The sequence below is a fragment of the Sciurus carolinensis genome, chromosome 6 (genome assembly GCF_902686445.1).
Source record: "Sciurus carolinensis chromosome 6, mSciCar1.2, whole genome shotgun sequence".
Taxonomy (NCBI): domain Eukaryota; kingdom Metazoa; phylum Chordata; class Mammalia; order Rodentia; family Sciuridae; genus Sciurus; species Sciurus carolinensis.
Window position 1 is genome coordinate 130,039,555 of NC_062218.1, and position 16,763 is coordinate 130,056,317.

At 47.8% G+C, this 16,763-nt stretch overlaps 2 protein-coding genes and 1 non-coding gene across 11 annotated transcripts in view; 2 read left to right on the forward strand and 1 right to left on the reverse strand.

Annotated features, from left to right (window-relative positions):
* Nsd1 (nuclear receptor binding SET domain protein 1) overlaps window positions 1-6,174 on the reverse strand; it is a 156,292-nt gene extending 150,118 nt beyond the window's left edge. The window contains exons 1-3 of one of the 9 annotated variants that reach the window (XM_047555064.1): window positions 6,156-6,174; window positions 2,891-3,004; window positions 2,067-2,156 (exon numbers count right to left, since the gene is read on the reverse strand). In XM_047555064.1, coding sequence (XP_047411020.1) covers window positions 2,067-2,156; window positions 2,891-2,920 — 120 coding nt within the window. In that variant the 5' untranslated portion in view covers window positions 2,921-3,004; window positions 6,156-6,174. Of the gene's footprint in view, window positions 1-2,066; window positions 3,005-3,849; window positions 4,060-4,134; window positions 4,350-4,939; window positions 5,075-6,155 lie in introns of those variants that run through there. The other 8 variants (XM_047555062.1, XM_047555061.1, XM_047555063.1 and 5 more) reach the window with 8 other exon arrangements.
* LOC124986407 (nascent polypeptide-associated complex subunit alpha, muscle-specific form-like) lies at window positions 3,960-6,230 on the forward strand. The gene is made up of 4 exons (XM_047554782.1): window positions 3,960-4,123; window positions 4,263-4,819; window positions 5,284-5,477; window positions 5,769-6,230. Exons 1-4 carry the CDS (start codon window positions 3,960-3,962, stop codon window positions 6,228-6,230), a joined length of 1,377 nt encoding a protein of 458 aa, XP_047410738.1.
* A 10,213-nt stretch (window positions 6,231-16,443) lies between these two features.
* Window positions 16,444-16,546, forward strand: LOC124987718 (U6 spliceosomal RNA). Its single transcript, XR_007109240.1, has one exon. It is a non-coding gene; the product is annotated as a U6 spliceosomal RNA (small nuclear RNA).
* Window positions 16,547-16,763: the final 217 nt, after the last annotated feature.

The window sequence follows — 16,763 nt, forward strand, 5'->3', positions numbered from 1 at the left end:
TACATATAACATACTGTCTATAGGCTCCATGATTCTCAATTTTTTTAACAGAACCAATACTCAACTAGCATCTGTTTAATGAGAATCAGATAAGTTTACATTTATATTTGTATGCTTCTAGTAATATCTCCATCCTCAAATATAAAATTTATATGAAAACAAAGATGAAACTACATATATGTAAAATAAATTTCTTTCTTTCCCTTTTTTTTTCCTTGTGGTACTACAGATTGACCTCAGGGGTGTTCTACCATTAAGCTACATCCCTAGCCCTTTTTTTAAGAAATTCTGAGACAGGATCTCACTAAATTGCCCAGACTGACCTCCAGCTTACAATCCTCGTAAATCACTGGGATTACACACATGTGCCACTGTGCCCAGCTTACAATAAATTTTGACATGAACCCAAGAAAAAGACTTGTCTTCCCAGGAGTGGTGGTACAGGCCTGTAATCCCAGCCACTGGATAGGCTGAGACAGGAAGATCACAAGTTCGAAACCAGCTTCAGCAATTTAGCAAGGCCCTGAGCAATTTAGCAAGACCCCGGTCTCAAATTAAATAAGCTAGGGAAGTGACTCAGTGGTTAACCACCACTTGGTTCAATCCCTGGGACTAAAAAAAAATAAATTTGTCTAGCTGTCAGAAGACCTTTTTTTTTTTTGGTACCAAGGATAGAACCCAGGGACGTTTTTCCACTGAGTTAACTCCCCAGTCTTTTATTTTTGATACATGGCCTCACTGAATTGAATTGCTGAGGCTGGTCTCGAACTTGTGATCCTCCTGCCTCAGCACCCTGGGTTGCTGGGGTTACAGGCCTGTGTCACCGCCATGCACTGGAAGGTTTTCAATACAGCCTATAACCTCCAATATGTGTCTAGGACAATACAAACTCACAATAACCATCATAGCAATTTTTTTTAAATCTGCACCTGCCAAACTAAGAAACCAAAGTATCAAAGTATATTTAAATATGTTTGTGATATCAACAGAAAGAAAAGCAACACACCCATATTCTCCCCCTAAAGAACAGCAGGGATGTGCGCCACAGTGAATATTTAATACACTCAAAACAATCATCACATATCGTCAAAATCTTTCTTTATAAAATCTTCATTTGAGGGAATTGTTGGCAAAAATAAAAAATTAAGAAAAAAATATCTTCTTGGTGACACTACAGATGACCACAACAATGAGGTGTTTGGGAAGAAACAAAATCATACAGATTTAAAGCTGAGAGGAGCAGGACTCTTAGAAATCACAGTACTTTTGGATTTTAGAAATGATGAAACTGAGGCTAAGTCAATGATCATTTAGTTAACTAAAGAGGTCAAGAAATTCTACATTAAGTTCTAATAAATAATAACCTTATCATTTAACACCCTTCAACAATATTACACAGTACTGAAAAAAAACTCAAGTTGAGTTTTTCTTCACTTCTATATACACACATACATATGCTTCAAATTTTAAAATTAGGAAAGATTAAAGAGCCTACCCTGATCATGTCAATCATCAAAAGCATAGGACACTCTAGACCTTCACAAGTAGTTCAGAAAAATTAACCTAATTTAAATTGACTGAAATCCAGGAAATCTTTTTCATCTTAGCCACTTTCAATCTGTATCCAAATGTACTTCAACCTACAGCAAGTCTCCCACCAACCCAAAAGAACAAGCCATGTCTTATGAAGGAAGAGGACTCCCAAGTAGCAAACTGGTTCACCTATACTCATGATATTGGCAGTCCAAAGTTTTTGTTTTTTCTAAAAGCTAATAAAATGTATACCTACATCTTGAAGAATTAAATCTGAACTCAATCAAATGCCCTTATATATTTAACACTTGGCCAGTCCTCAATGGAGAGTTACTGGGAAAAACTAAAAAGAACCATTCATACAACAGAGATAAACTTTAAAATCAAAGTAAAATTTCCCCCATAAAGCTTATCATTAGCTTTCAGCTGTGAACTGATAAGTAACCAAAAACAAATTAGTTATAAGCTTCCCTTTAAGTGGCCTGTGTATATACATTCATGTATATATTTAAGTTGTACCAAAAACTGCTTACAAATGGCAATTCCTGTGAAGTAGATGATGATGAAGTTCCAGGTAATTCTAGCATGTTTCCTAATGTACTGGTACTGGAGTCTGGATCATCCTGAAAAGATAAATTTATTGAGTTTAATTGCTCTTCTATGGTAACGTTTGTAACTCCTAGTGAAAAGGGGGCTGGGAGAAGGGCTGTTTTTTCATTGCTGCCGTCCACTTCATTTCTTTGCTTATTTTTCTGTGTTTCAGTTTGAGGAGCTAATGGCAAGAATGGCGATTTGACTGCACCGTTTCTACTCTCTGTTGTGCTGTCTTGTTCACTTCCCATGGCCACTTCTACACCATTCTCTGATTTAGGCTCATAATTGCAGGTGGCATTGGTCTGAGTTTCCTCAAAGATCTCCTCTATACTCTCATCCTCTGTGACTGGCTGTTCTGGGTCCATTTCAGAATCTACATCGTCCACACAAGTAAAATTCTCAAAGTGCAGAAAGCCATTCTTGAACGTCTTTGTTACTTTTAACTGGAGTTCAGGGGAGTTATTACAACAGGGTTCCTGTTTCATAGCAAGTGCTGTTGGACCACCAGGACTCAAGGAAGTGCAAACAATTGGCGACTGAGCTCTTGAATCACTTTTCTCAGGGTCTTGAAAGGATTCTGATCCATCAGCAGACCCATTTAAATACTCTACATTGATCATGGAGGCCAAATCCTGTAGTCTCCGCAGTGGAATGTAACAAGATGGAGAATCTTGTCCATAAGCATTTTGGGATGTTCCACTGGCAGTCGATAACTGCATAGTACACCCATTAAGTGGCTCAGAAAAATTGGATTGACCATTACCGAAAGGGCTGTCCTTGTCTGCAGGGGCATCTAAATTCACTGGATTGGAAAAGGGCAGCAGACAATTTCTTCTAGATAGTTCACAGGTCTGATCCATCCTGGGCCAGCATCAACCTGGAATCCAAAAACATAGTAATTAATCTGAGTTAATAAGGCCATCTGACTCTTCTCTTCAAAATGGCAGCCATTTCTCAAGGCCTAGTGGCCTCTATGCCTTTCTGCTGTACTTCCAAGGGTGTAAAAAGTTCTCCTGGCTTAAGGTGGAAAAATGGCCTCAGTGAGCCTCAGCAAACTCGATCTTTTAGAAGCTGGGCAAATCCTGCCACATGGAAACAGCCCGTCCCTTTTTCCTGCACTGCAGACTGGTGGACACTTGGTTTGAACTAAAATTAAAATCCCGATGGCGATCCAAATTCCTAAATTTCAAACAGGAATCGTTCTCCTCCTCCCCCGCCCGGGGTCCAGCGGCCGGATCTCTTGAAGGGAGGGGGCTGCGGGATTCCAGGGGGCTTCTGGACGCTGCACAAAAAGGTACCCCTCCTCCTTCCTGGCTCGCCCGGGCGCAGCGGTCACAATAGCGCTGCACCCTGCGCCTGGCCGGCGCCGGAGCCTTTGCAGCGGCAGTGCACAGGCCGCAAGCGAGTCGGCCGGGGCGGGTGCACCCCGAAGTTCGCCTTCTTGACTGCAGGCCTGCCCCGTCTACAGCTGCAGGGCCCATAGGCCAGGAGGCGGCAAGAAGAGAAACCGAGGCGGCCGGTGAAGCCAAGTCAGGGTAGCAGCAGCTGCTACAGCTTGACAAACATGGCTGCTGCCGACGCCGACACCGCCTGCCCGGGCCGCGCTCCTTCCCGCAGCTGCGGCAGCACCTCCCAACAGCGCCGATCGTACTCATCAATATTCAGCAGCAAGCAAAGTTTGCTGCCGGAGGGCAGCCACCCCCGCGCCCCCCAGCCGGCTACCTGTGGGAGGCGTAGGCCGAGGTGCGCGCGGGCGGCCGGCGGGACACGGGCCGCGCGGGGAGGAAGTTCGCGGCAGCCGGGCCAGCTAGGCCTGAGCCCGGCTGGTAGTGATGGAGGCGGGGGAGGGGGCCCGCAGCTGCAGTGCCGTCGGCCACCAACCCCGCGCCGCACCCGGCCCTCCCCAGAGCCCCTCACCTCACGGCCACCACCATCTTCCCCGCCCGGCCGTCTCCTCCCTCCTCCTCGCGCCCGCCCGCCCGCCACCCACCCCAGCGCACTAGTTACCGTGCCCCGCGCCCCCTCCCGGGCCAGCTGGGGGGAGGGGGTGACCCTCATTACACTGGGGCGCGAGCGGAGCGGTGGGGAGAGAGAGGAGCCGCTCGCCGCACCCCCCTCCCCCCGCGTCTCTTCAGAGGAGAAGGCAGCGAGTGCGACCTGCCCCGGCCTATTCCGCCGCCGCCGCCTCCTCCTCCTCCTCCTCACACCCCCACCACGCGCGCCCCCGCGGCGGCTCGTGCCACCGAGCGCCTCGCGCCGGCCCGCGTGCGGCTGAGGCCCCAGGTGCGCGCGCACCCCTTCCCCCACCGCGCGCGCGCTCCCACGCCTCACTCTTCGGGGTTCAGGGCGGGTGAAGTCGGGCTCGCTAGTGCGCTGCCCAATCAGTGGAGCTGCCGCTGCCGCCCCCTCCCCTCCCCCTGCGCGCCCGCTCGCCGCCCGGGCCTACGGGCCGGCCCCGCAGCTCGGGCGGGGCCTGAGGCAGGCTCTCCAGGGGCCTCGCGCGCCTCCCCGGAGTGTCGGGGCCTGCGGTCGTCGTGGGTGGCATTCCGATCCCCTCACCTACCTCAGGGCGCTGTGCCGGCACGGGGCTGCACACAGCTACAACACTCTACCCGTCTCGAACCCCAACCCCAGCGGCACCTGGCCCGGCTGAGGCCTGTCCAACAGCCCAGGCAGCCCTGCTCGGGCCCGCGTTAGTCCCGGCCTCCATCTTAGGTTACAGCCCGGGCTCCCCATCCACTGGGCACCTGCCCTCAGCCCGCTCCTTTCGGCCCAAGGCCAAGGCAACCCCCCCTCCTGACGCAGGGCTCACCTGGGGGTTTGGGCTGGGGTCTTCGAGGCCTCAGGCCCCGAGCAGGCGCGGCCGCAGGTGAACCCCCTGCTCGGCCGCACCCCAAACCCACACCACCACCACCACAGACCAAGCTGAGCAGGAAACAAAATGGAGGCAGCAGCTCGGGTCTGCCTCCCCGAGCCAAGCCTTTGCAGCCCCAGGGCTCACTCCTGCTGCAGGCTCGACGCCCGCGAGGCAGGGGGCTGTGTCTTCCGAGGCGCCGCGGACAGCCGCCCTAGAGCAGTGCAGATGGCACGGGGACTCGGCCCTGCGGTCTCCACAGCCCCTCACCCACCACCCTTTCCCTTCCCCCTCCCCCCTAGTCTCTCCCTCCCCCTGCCCGGCCGTGCGGGGTGAGCGGCTCCGGGGAGCCGGGTCGGGTTACCCGCTCGGGCACTGCACGCTCGGCCGTGGCCTCAGCGGAGAGATGAGGCCGTGCGACCCCAAAGCTACGCCCACCCCCAGCACCAGAGCCGGGCTGCAGCCTGACAGCACGCTCGCACCTCGGCCTGCAGCGGTGCGGCCCCCGCCCAGTGAGGCCGAGTCCCCAGCCCGGGCACCGCCAGGACGAAGCTCCCTTGCCACCCTCGGGCCCAGGGGTCCTCGCTGCCTCGGGCGGGGCGAGGGGAGCGCTGGGGGAGGGGTCCACTAATCCCTGCACCGCCTCCCGCGCCTTGTCTGGGTCTGGGCCTGGCACAGGGGCTCGGGCCGCGGGTGCTGGCGGGCGTGAGTAGGTGCGTGCGCGCGGGCCTGGGGGCCGGGAGGGGCCTCGCCTCGCACCACAGACGCTGCAGTTCTCTGCACCCAGGCAGATGGCCCTCTCGTGCCACCGCAGCCCGGCTCCCCGAGGAGCGCGCGCCTCGCCCCTGCGGGCCAGGCATCAGGACCCCAGCGGAACTGCACCGCGAGGGCTGACTGCCTGACTGGCCCAGCCAAGCCTCGCGGCGCAACCCAGGCCACCGACGCTCTGCCCCGCCCCCCGCGCTGGGACCCTCGCCTGCACCCAGCACTGGGACCCCGCAGCACCGACCCAGCACGGCCGTGGCACATCCATTCTTTAAAGACAGCGGAAGGGCAGGTTGGGGAACCCAAGCCGGGCCTGATCCCGCGATTCCAGCACCCCCCCAGGCTCTTCCCGGTCCCCGGACCCATCACCTCCAGGACTTCCCTTCCCCGCTCCCGGCAAGAAGTTCACCTCAAGAGCAACTTGGTCTCTAGAGCACGAAGTGTATCCTTGCTCTTCAGAGAAAGCCACATGGACCGCCATTAAATTTTCTCCTCCTCCAGAAAGTCTTCTGTGATTAGATTTGGAGTTCACGCCATCTCAAAGCCGAGGGCACCGCCCTCGAGGGCCACGTGACTGCCATTCCTCCTAGGGCTCAGTAAACGTGCATAGTTATTGCCCCAGTGGAGTGTTTACCCTCGGCTTAACGAGAGCCCACCAAGGAGAAAGGCCACTTTTGGCGTTGCCCTACGTGATCTCAGTGCTGGGCTAGCTAAACTCCATCCTTACCCGACCTTCACCCAGTGGCCGGATGCAGCCGGCAAGTAATTTGGGGCACCCAACCTTTTGCTGTCCGAGACCCACAATCCAACAATGAGACTCACAGGTAAACAGGCTTTTAACACTCCTCCAGTAAGTGCTGGGATGCCAGTCCTTCCAAGACAGTAATTTGACTTTGTTAGAGGGAAAGCGCCCCCTGGGACCAGAGTGAGTGAGCGCCCTCTGACCTGAGTGCGGGAGGATAGGGACTTCTGTTGAAGAGACTAAAGTACCCTGAAGATTCCCAGGTGTAAAGTTAAGTCAGACTGTTTTCTGTGTACTACAATCAGCCAGAGAAGAACTGGGACTGTACCTCAGGACCCTGCCCCACAGGGACCTCACAGGAACCAGCCTTTAGTTCTGCTGAGAAGCCATTCCTGGGAATCCCATCTGGACAAATGAGCCAGGAAGCTCTAACATTACTTCACCCCTAATAATTTGAGTCAATCATTTCTAACTGACAGTTACCTCCTCTGCCAATCGCCCCAGTTCATCAGGGTCCCTCCCAGTGCTTAGCCACAGAAGGCCACTCTATGGCCTTTGAACTGGTCCCTTAACAGCCCCAAACCTCAGTTTCCTCATCTATGATTTCCAAAGCACAGGGCAACTGTGATCCTATAAGGTAAATTTAAGTGCTAGCAGTCTACATTTACACTTAGTTACACACTAACCACTTGGTAAAGGCTGAAATGTTAATTCATTGCTTCCTTCAACAACCATTTTCTGCATTCTGGGCAGTATGCGCAAAGCAAAGGATGAGATGCTTGTGTCAGGGAATCCCTGACCTCAAGAAAAGGCAGTTAAATAAAGGTGCTAAGATGTGAAGAAGAGTTGGCTAAACTTTGCACATCATTGCCCTGCAGAAACCTTCTCTGTGACCTCCTAGCCCCCCTGGAAGAGTCATGGAGGCCAAAGGGGATTGACAACTGAGGATGAACTGGTTACTGACAGGTTTGGGAGAGAAGACTAGAATCCCAGGGAAAAGTTCTCAGATGTCTGGGTGACACCTAAAGTTCCTCCCTACCTCTTACAGTGGAGCTTGAATGCAGAGTTTTCAACCACAGCAGCCATGTAGCCCACATAGCTTCCCATTCATCAGGCCCAGGCTAAGCATTTTGTGTGTGCTAAGGCATAGATGAGGATTTCCATGGGTCATATGTTCACCCAAGGACACTAACTCCAGAAGGGATAGGGCTGTGTTTCTGTAAGGTGGGGCCCTGGGGTATAGACCCAGCTCTTCTCTGGTTAGTTGTCTCAAATCAAGGATCTTTTCTGGGCTTATGCCTCCATCTTGAGACAGAGATAAGGATCAAATATTTGCTGAGTCTGTGTTGTGCACTGGACACTGTGCTGGGGACTTGACACATATTCATTCCTTTAACCTTCACCAGCCCTATAATGAATTGAGGTCCAAAAGATTAAGCCTTTCATGCAAGATCTGAGTCTGTAGGTTCTCATCTGGTATGACTGACCTCCATTCCTTGCTCCATATAGCAAGAATAACCTACAGACACTGTGAAAAGCCCAGCATGATGTTTCACATACAAGTATCAGAGAATGTGAATACCAGGCAAAGTGAGATTATCTTAGCCTCAGTTTCCTCATCTATAAATCATGGTCCCTGATCATTTCTACTCTGCTAAAATAGATACCTGTTGGGATATTTAGCCAGTGTACAATGACCTCCTTTTTTACTAGAACTGCCCCCCTTTTCACTCGTTAATTCCATAAATACCGAGCTCCTTCTGAGAGCTTTGTAGAAAAGGCAACAAGATAGCCTAGTGCTAAGAGAGAAGCTGAAAGTGGTGGGAGAACGGGGAAGACCCCTACAGTCCACTTAAGGGACAGTCCTTGAGAAAGTGATGTCCAGAGGGAGTGGGTCCAGGGCAGGTGGGAAGTGCAATAACAGGCTCAAGCTGGGCACAGTGGCTCACTCCTGTAATCCCAGTGACAGGGAAGTCTGAAGCAGGAGGATTGGAAGTTCAAAGCCAGCCTCAGCCACATAGGCTCTAAGCAACTTGGTGAGACCCTGTCTCAAAATTTAAAAAACAGAAAGGGCTGGGTATGTGACTCAGTGGTAAAGCAGCCCTGGGTTAAATCCCTGGTGCCAAAAAGAAAAGAAAAAGGATAGGGAAGACCACAGAGGCCTAATCATGCAGGGCCTTGTTGATGAAGTTAAAGAATTTAGGCTTCAGCTGGAAGGCAGTAGGGAGCTATAGAAGGTCAAGGAATGGGACAAGGACATGATTGCACAGACACGATTGCATCTGTGCAGCAGAACATTCTCCCTGCCAATAGTGTCCAAAAGAAACTATTTCCTCCCCTAGAAACACAACTCTAGTGAGCACCCTGCTTCTGGAATGTGCCAGGATAGTCTTGCTCCAATAACAGTTGTGGCTTATCCTCCTCTTTGTCAGCTACTCTCCAGAATGCTCCCTCTGAGATGGGTACTATTATTAATCCCATGTTGTACAAAGGAAGCATGACTTGCCCAGAGCCAAACTTCCAACCCCCAACTCTCTTCTCGAGATGTCTGTTGCCGCTGGTCAGGAACAGCATCTGTTTATCTGCTCTCTGACTCAACAGTCAGGGCTTGGGGAAGGCATTGAGGCTTTTGGTAATTAAGTCCAAATGTAGTTGGTGAACACCATAACAGACCATTCTCATGAGCCTAGGAGTAACTTCCTTCCTCTCTCCATCCAGGGGTTTCCCCAGAACTGAACTAGACTTTAACTTAAGATCAAGGAAAGCCTGGTCACATCTGAAGCCAGGCAGCCCTCCAGCAAAGTTTCCTTCCTGCCCCCAAATACCAGGCTTCTGTCTGTTAACCTGACCTGCAGTCCCTAGTTCTAACCTCAAGGACTCAAGCTCCCACCTTCAAGTTTTCTTCTCAAACATTCTCTTTCCAAAACCCCTGTTTTATGGCCACTAATTTCTGCCTGTCTGCGTTTATCACTACTCCCAGTTGTCCAGTGCCAGGACAGGTCATATTCTATCCAACCTGTATGCATCATGCTGGGCCCTTTGCTTTTTCCTTTCAGACTCCTTTTCATCCTCTTGAAAGTATTCCCTAATCCCACCCCTAAAGGCAGCTATTCCACCAATCCACTTTCACACACACAGAGTAAACCCCTGTGATAACCATGGAGTCCCAGCCAATTGGAGAGCATCCTTACAGCAAAGTCTAGGGCATACACTTCTCTGACCTCCACTGACTAAGTGAGTGATCTGGAACTAAGAAATACTCCAAGAGGGAATCTATCCCCTCCCATCCTTTTCAAGCCTGTATCTCCATAAGACAAAAGAATTGTGGTTCTATTTATGGGCCAAAGGAGTTGTGCAAAACTTAAACCCTCCTAAAAAGGATTTGGGATGTTTGAGGAACAGACAAGCCTCAGTGCCAGACAATGCCTCAAACAGTATAAGAAAGGGGCTTAGGGTTGTGGCTTAGTGGTAGAGCACTTGCCTGGCATATGTGTCACCTTGGGTCCAACCTTAGCACCACAAAAAAAATAAATAAATAAAATAAAGGTCCATCCACAACTTTAAAAAAAATGTTAAAAAAAAAAAAAAGGGCCGGGCACAGTGGCACAAGCCTGTAATCCCAGCGACTCAGGGGGCTGAGGCAGGAGGGTCAACAGTTCAAAGTCCGCCTCAGCAAAATAGAGGTGCTAAGCAACTCAGTGAGACCCTGTCTCTAAATAAAAGACTCGGGATGTGGCTCAGTGGTCGAGTGCCCCTGAGTCCAATCCCTGGTACCAAAAAAAAAGTATAAGAAAGCTAGACATGGTGGGTGGTGGTGTATGCCTGTAATTCCATCAACTTGGAAGGCTGAAGCAGGAGGATCGCAAGGTCAAATTGAGCCTCAGCAAGTTAGTGAGGCCCTAAGCAACTTAGGGAGACCCTGTATCAAAATAAAAAATAAAAGGGCCTGGGGGTGTGGCTCAGGAGTTAAGCACTCCTGGGTTTAATCACTGGTACCAAAAATAGAAAATGAAGTAGGCACAGCCTGGCAATGGGTCCAGCACAGAGCCGCTTCCCACTGGATACCTCCTTCAAGATGTTACCAGGTTATCATCCCTCTTTTCCTCTCAACCTGCTCCTTCTCTGGGAATCTTATTTTATTGGCTGCACCCCTAGCCTCCAGCCAAGCTCTTCTGACACAAGGTTTTCAAGGAGAGGAGGGGGAAGTGGGCAAATGCTGGGCTCTAGCAGTGAGGAAAGGAGCAGGTCAGAGAAAGAAGGAGGTCTGCTGCCAGCAGCCAGGAAAGTGACTGTCCTTTGTGTCTGCATAGGGTTACCATTTTACAACACACCCATTTATTGCCTCCCTTAAAAGGGAGGATTCAATCCTATTTGACAGATGAAAACAGAGGTTAAGAAGCAGCTTGTGGAAGGTCCTGCTCTGACAAGTGGTGGAATGGTAGTATATACTCAGTAGTTACCCAAAAAATACTATACAACCCTGGATAAGGGTTTGGTGGACTGCTAGAAAACTGTTTCAACTGTAGTGGATGGACAAGTGAAAGAAAAAAGGTAAAGAATAAAGAGAATTGGGAGTGGAGCTCATGGTAGAACACTTGACTAATATGTTTGAGGTCCTAGGTTTTGTTTTCATTTTTTTGCAAGACACTGCAAAAATTAACAACAAACAGCATATTAAAACATTAATATGCATTCCCACGATGACCATTCCTCTGCCAGATTCTAATTCTGACATAGAAAGGCAAGGCCAGAGACTTCCATGAGTTTGCTGAGTGAGATAAAGCGTGGGTCTTCTAGAACACTCTCTCCTGAGGCTCCCCTCCCCCATCCTAGCGAGATTCATTTGGGCAAAATGTAACCTTTCTCTCTATCATCCCTTTATCATCTCTTTATCCTTTCTCTCTCCCTCTCTCTCTCTCTCTCTCTCTCTCTCTCTCTCTCTCTCTCCCTCTCTCCCTCTCCCTCCCTCCTCCCCTCCCTCTCTTTCTCTCTATTTTTATTTTTTTGGTTCCAGGGAGTGAACCCCAAGGACATTTAACCACTAGTCACTTCCCCAGACCTTCTTATATGTTATTTTGTGACAGGGTCTCACTAAATTCATACAGTCTCCCTAAAATTGCGGCCTACCGCCTAAGTTTCCGAGGCTGGCTTTTAACTTGTGATCCTCCTGCCTCACTGGGATTACAGTTATGTGCCACCACACCCTGGCTTTTTCAGAGGCCTTTACCACTAAGCCAAACCTCCAGTCCTTTATTTTATTTCAAGACAGGGTCTCACTGAGTTGTTGAGGCTGGCCTCATACTTGGGACCCTCATGCCTCAGCCTTCTAAGTCACTGGCATTACAAGCATGTACCACCATACTCAGCTACTTTTTCTGAGTAGGAAGCCACCAGAAAGAGGACTCAAGAGAGGCACTTATTTATTTATTTATTTATTTATTTTGTTTGTTTATTTATTTATTTTGGCAGTACTGGGAATTGAACTAAGATCCTTCTGCCTGACCCAAGGAGGTCATATAAAAGTTGAAGGTCTGGGAACTTGTCCCTCTCTCTCTTTTATACTGCGAATTGAAACCAGGTGCACTGGCAACCACTGAACTCCCCAGTTCTTTTTATTTTTTTATTTATTTTGAGACAGGGTCTCCCTAAATTGCTGAGGCTATCCTTCTCAAACTTGCTACCCTCCTAAATCACTGGGATTACAGTTGTGTGCCAGGTGTCTGTCTGGAAATTTGATCTCTTAACACCAGTCATGCTCAGAAATATCTGGAAAATCTGCATGGCAAAAACAAGAATTGAGAAAGATGGCTGTATATAACAGTTGTCAAAGAAGAGGCCAATGACCGAGGAGGGCTCGTGTGTATATGTAGTACTGGGGTTTGAACCCAGGGCCTCACCAGGCAATGCGCTACCACTGAACTATATCCATAGCCCTTCTAATTTTATTTTGAGTCAAAGTCTAAAGTTGGCCTTGAACTTGCAATGCTCCTGCCTGGCTTCTTCAATACCACCTGCCAAGTTGAGGGAAGGCAGTTTTAAAGACAGAAGAGACTCATTGTTATGTAAGTAGTTCCACCCTAGAGCCTGTGTCCCAAGTCCCCTCCCAGCTCTCTGAGGACTCCTCCATTCTTTCTTTTGCTGGGAGTGCAGGTACTGAATCCAGGGCCTCAAACAAGCTAGGTTAGCTCTCTTCCAGCGAACTACATTCTCAGTCCTTTTTGTTTTATCTTACCTTGAGAAAGGCTTCTGCTTTGTGGTCCAGGCTGTCTTTGAACTTGCCATCCTCCTACTTTACACTCCAAGTAGCTGGGATTACAGGTGTACACTGCCATGTCTGGCTCCAGTGGCTTTTAATATACTTACATCACCCTGAAAAGAAACTGCATATATGTCAGCCTTGAGACCTGTCTCAAAATTAAAAATAAAAGGGGCTGGGGATATAGTTCTCAAAATAAAAAATAAAAAGAATTGGGGATGTAGTTCAGTGGTAGCCCTGATAAATGATACAGCATAGATGATCTTTGAAAACAAGTGTAAGTGAAAGAAGCAAGACAAAGAAGGTCATAGATTGTATGATTCCATTTCTTTGAATGTCCAAGATAGACTAATTTACAAAGAGTAAAGTAGTGGTACTCAGGTTCTGGGTGAAGGAAAGAAATGGAGAGTGACTCCTAAGACTATGGGGTGTGGGGTTTCTTGTTTGTTGTTACAGCACTGGGGATTGAACCAGTGGCACTTTATCACTGAGTTACATCCCCAGCTCTTTTTATTTTTTATTTTGAGACAGGGCCTTATATAAGTTGTTTAGGGCCTTGCTAAATTGCTATGGCTGGCCTTAAACTTGAGACCCTCCTGTCTCAGCCTCTGGAGTTGCTGGGATTACGGGCAGGTACCACCATACCCAGCAGTACTTCATTCATTTTATGGCTGAATAATATTCTGATGTATGGATAGACACATTTGATCTATTCACACATCAATTTGTGGACATTTGGGTTGTTTTCAATTGGGGCTATTATGACCAATGTTGCTTTGACCATTCATGTACAAGTTTTTTTATGGATGCATTTTCCATTCTCTTGGACATATACCCAGGAGTAGAATTGCTGGGTCATATGGTAACTATTTAAAGTGTCTTCCTGGGCTGGGGTTGTGGCTTAGTGAAAGAGTGCTTGCCTAACTTGTGTAAGGCACTGGGTTCGATTCTTAGCACCAGTTAATTAATTGAATAAAGGTCCATCGAAAAAAATTAAATAAAACAAAGTGTTTTCTTGCTGACCGTGGCGCGTCGCACATGCCTATAATCCTAGCAATTTAGGAGGCTGAAGCAGGAGGACCACAAATTTGAGGCCAGGCTGGGCAACTTAGTGAGATTAGAGAGGCTCTGTCTCAAAACTGAAAAAAAATAAATAAAAAGGGCTGGAGATGGAACTCAGTGATAAAGTGCTCCTGAGTTCAATCCCCAGTACTGTTGCTCAGTGGTAAGTCTCCCTTGGATTGAATCCCCATTACCTAATAAAATAAAAGAACTAAATTTACAAATGTTTTCTCCTATTCTGTGTGCTATCTTTTCACTATTTTAATAGTGTCATTTAAAATATGAAAGTTTTAGCTATCTTTGTAGCTCAGTGGTATAGCACTTGTCTAACATGTGCAAGGCCCTGGATTTGATCCCCAGCACCCTGCTCCGCACACACAAAGTTTTTATTTATTTTTTGGTACTGGGGATTGAATACAGGGGTGCTTTACCCTTGAGCTACATCCCTAGCTCTTTATATATATATATATATATATATATATATATATATATATATATTTTTTTTTTTTTTTTTTTTTTTTTTTTTTTTTTTTTAAATTTCGAGACAGGGTCTTGCTAAATTGCTTAGGCCTTACTAAATTGTTGAAGATGACCTCAAACCTGTGATCCTCCTGCCTCAGCCTCCTGAGTCCTTGGGATTATAGGCATGTGCCACCATGCCTGGCAGCATTTGACTTCTAAAGTGACTATTCCAGTTATCCTGAGAATGGTCCATGTGCTATAGCCAGTTGCTGCTTACTCATGTTGTCATTTAACCTCTCCTTCTGCCCTGCTTTCCTGTAAATGGTCCGTGGCTTCATTAGATTCCGATTAAAGTTTTGGGACAGAATACTTCTTATGCAAGGCAGGTGATTGTATTCTGCCATGTTAGGTTTGGAGAGCCCTTGAGGAACTAGATATCATATTAGTGGTTGGACATACATGTGATTTGAAAATCTGGAAAAAGGAATGAGAATGTAATTCAGAGGTAGAGGACGTGCCTACCATGTGGAATGCCCAGCAAAATAAAATAAAAATCTGGAAAAGAGCCAGAGGAGAAAGGAGTCCCACAAGTGTCATCATAGAGGAGATGGGACCTGAAGTCTTTGCAGAGAGAAAGGCAGTGAAAACCCAGGATAGATGGGTATTTCCAGATGGGTCAGTGGTTAGACAGGAACATCCAGATTACCACCTGAAGCCTGACAAGCCTACAAAAGCCCTGCCATCTTCTCCCTCCCCTGAAAAATCCTAGGCCCCTCACTTGAATAATCAATTGGTGAATCCACAGTTCATAACAAGCACCTTGGGGGAAAACTGCAGAGACCTTAAATGATAGGACATCTCCAAAATAAAAACTGGAAGTACAGGAATTGAATACAATGGAGGGATGGGGCTGGTGTCAGCAGGCTTGTCTAATTAGTTGTGTTAGTAAGCCTGAAGTAAAGAATGAGACCAGATATTGGGGTGATGGCATTTTCAGCCCTGCCCAGGAAGGAAGCCCAGGAATCAGTCAGGGAGTTTAGGACTATGAGGGCCCTTGGGCTCCACAGGCACTAAAGCTAAGTAATAATGAGGGATTACATGCCTATGGCGAGGAGAGATCAGAAATACCCCTGGAATATCCAGATGTGCTGATCCCCATTTCCTCTTAGTGACCTATGAGACCTGCAGCATCTGCTCCTATTTTTACACTCAGGCACATCCCCTACCTAGTACCCCTTCACTCCCTACCCTCGGGCCTCACTGGCCTCCTTTGGTCCAGGAACACAGAAGCCTGTTAGCCTGGCCTTCTCCAGGTTCTGAGTGGTGGGTCTTCAATGTGCTAATTACCTATGCCGGTGTCAGAGAGACAGTACATGGTGAGGTTCTGATCACTCATTCTGGTCCAGAAAGCCTGATTTGAACCCCTCAGTATCTTCCACTTAAGAGCAGTGTGATCTCAGGCAAGCAATAGAAACTCTGTGTCTGTGTGCTTTCTCTGTAAAGTGGAGTTGCTGTAAGGTAATATGAGTTTAGAACAGTGCCTAGTGAATCCTGCAAGGGTTGTAGTTGTGATTATTAGTAAGATTCAGGTAGGTCAAAATCTGCCTGAGTTCATAGAGCTGTTATCATGGCTGCCTTCTAACAAGATTTATTTCTAAGCTGCCAGGTGTGGTAATCCTGTAATCCCAATGACTTGGATGGCCGTAGCAGGAGTATTGCAACATAGAGGCCAACCTCAACCTCAGCAATTTAGCAAGGGCCTAAGCAACTTAGTAAGACCCTCTACCACTGAGCTATAAAAAATAAAAAGGGCTGAGGATGTGGCTCAGTGGTGAAGTGCCCCCTGGGTTCAATCCCCTGTACCAAAAAAAAAAAAAAAAATTTCCAAACTTGGTGAGGTGGTGATCACCTGTAATCTCAGAGAGGTGGGAGGCAGGAGGATCTCAAATTCAAGGCCAGCCTCAGCAGTTTAGCAATAAAAAAATGAAAAGGGCTGTGGGGAGTGTAACTCAGCAATAAAGTGCCCCTGGGTTTAATACACACATATTTGTTTTGGGTACTAGGAATTGAACTAGGAATTGAACACATTATTTTATTTTATGCATATTTACATATTATTTATATATAATATATTATTTGCATATAATATACATTATTATATATAAATATAAATAAATATAACATTGTTATATACAAATACACACTATGTTCAATACAGAGATTAGTATGGTCCCTGCACAAAGATGACATGAAAATTCATGAAGCATTCTATATTTTCAGAAGTTGAAATGGTGTCCAACTTGTCTGGACCAGTTTTATCTTTTTTTAAAACTTCTGTTTACACATTTCTATATGGATTGCTTTCTTGGGTCCACACTGGAGGACTTTTAAATAAAGGTATGAAGAGTCAGCTCTGCTACAAAGAAAAGTGTAATATATTTTAGGCAAAGAATTGAAGCTGAGAATCTGGAGGCTGATGTCAAGAAGATGGACTT

Excerpts from the sequence above, each read along its gene's own strand:
- LOC124986407 (XM_047554782.1), top strand. The coding sequence starts at position 3,960 with ATGGAGGCGGGGGAGGGGGCCCGCAGCTGCAGTGCCGTCGGCCACCAA. Across the intron at positions 4,124-4,262 it reads CGCCCGCCACCCACCCCAGC|AGGAGAAGGCAGCGAGTGCG; the intron begins GCACTAGTTACC and ends GCGTCTCTTCAG. Across the intron at positions 5,478-5,768 it reads TCGCACCTCGGCCTGCAGCG|GCAGATGGCCCTCTCGTGCC; the intron begins GTGCGGCCCCCG and ends CTCTGCACCCAG.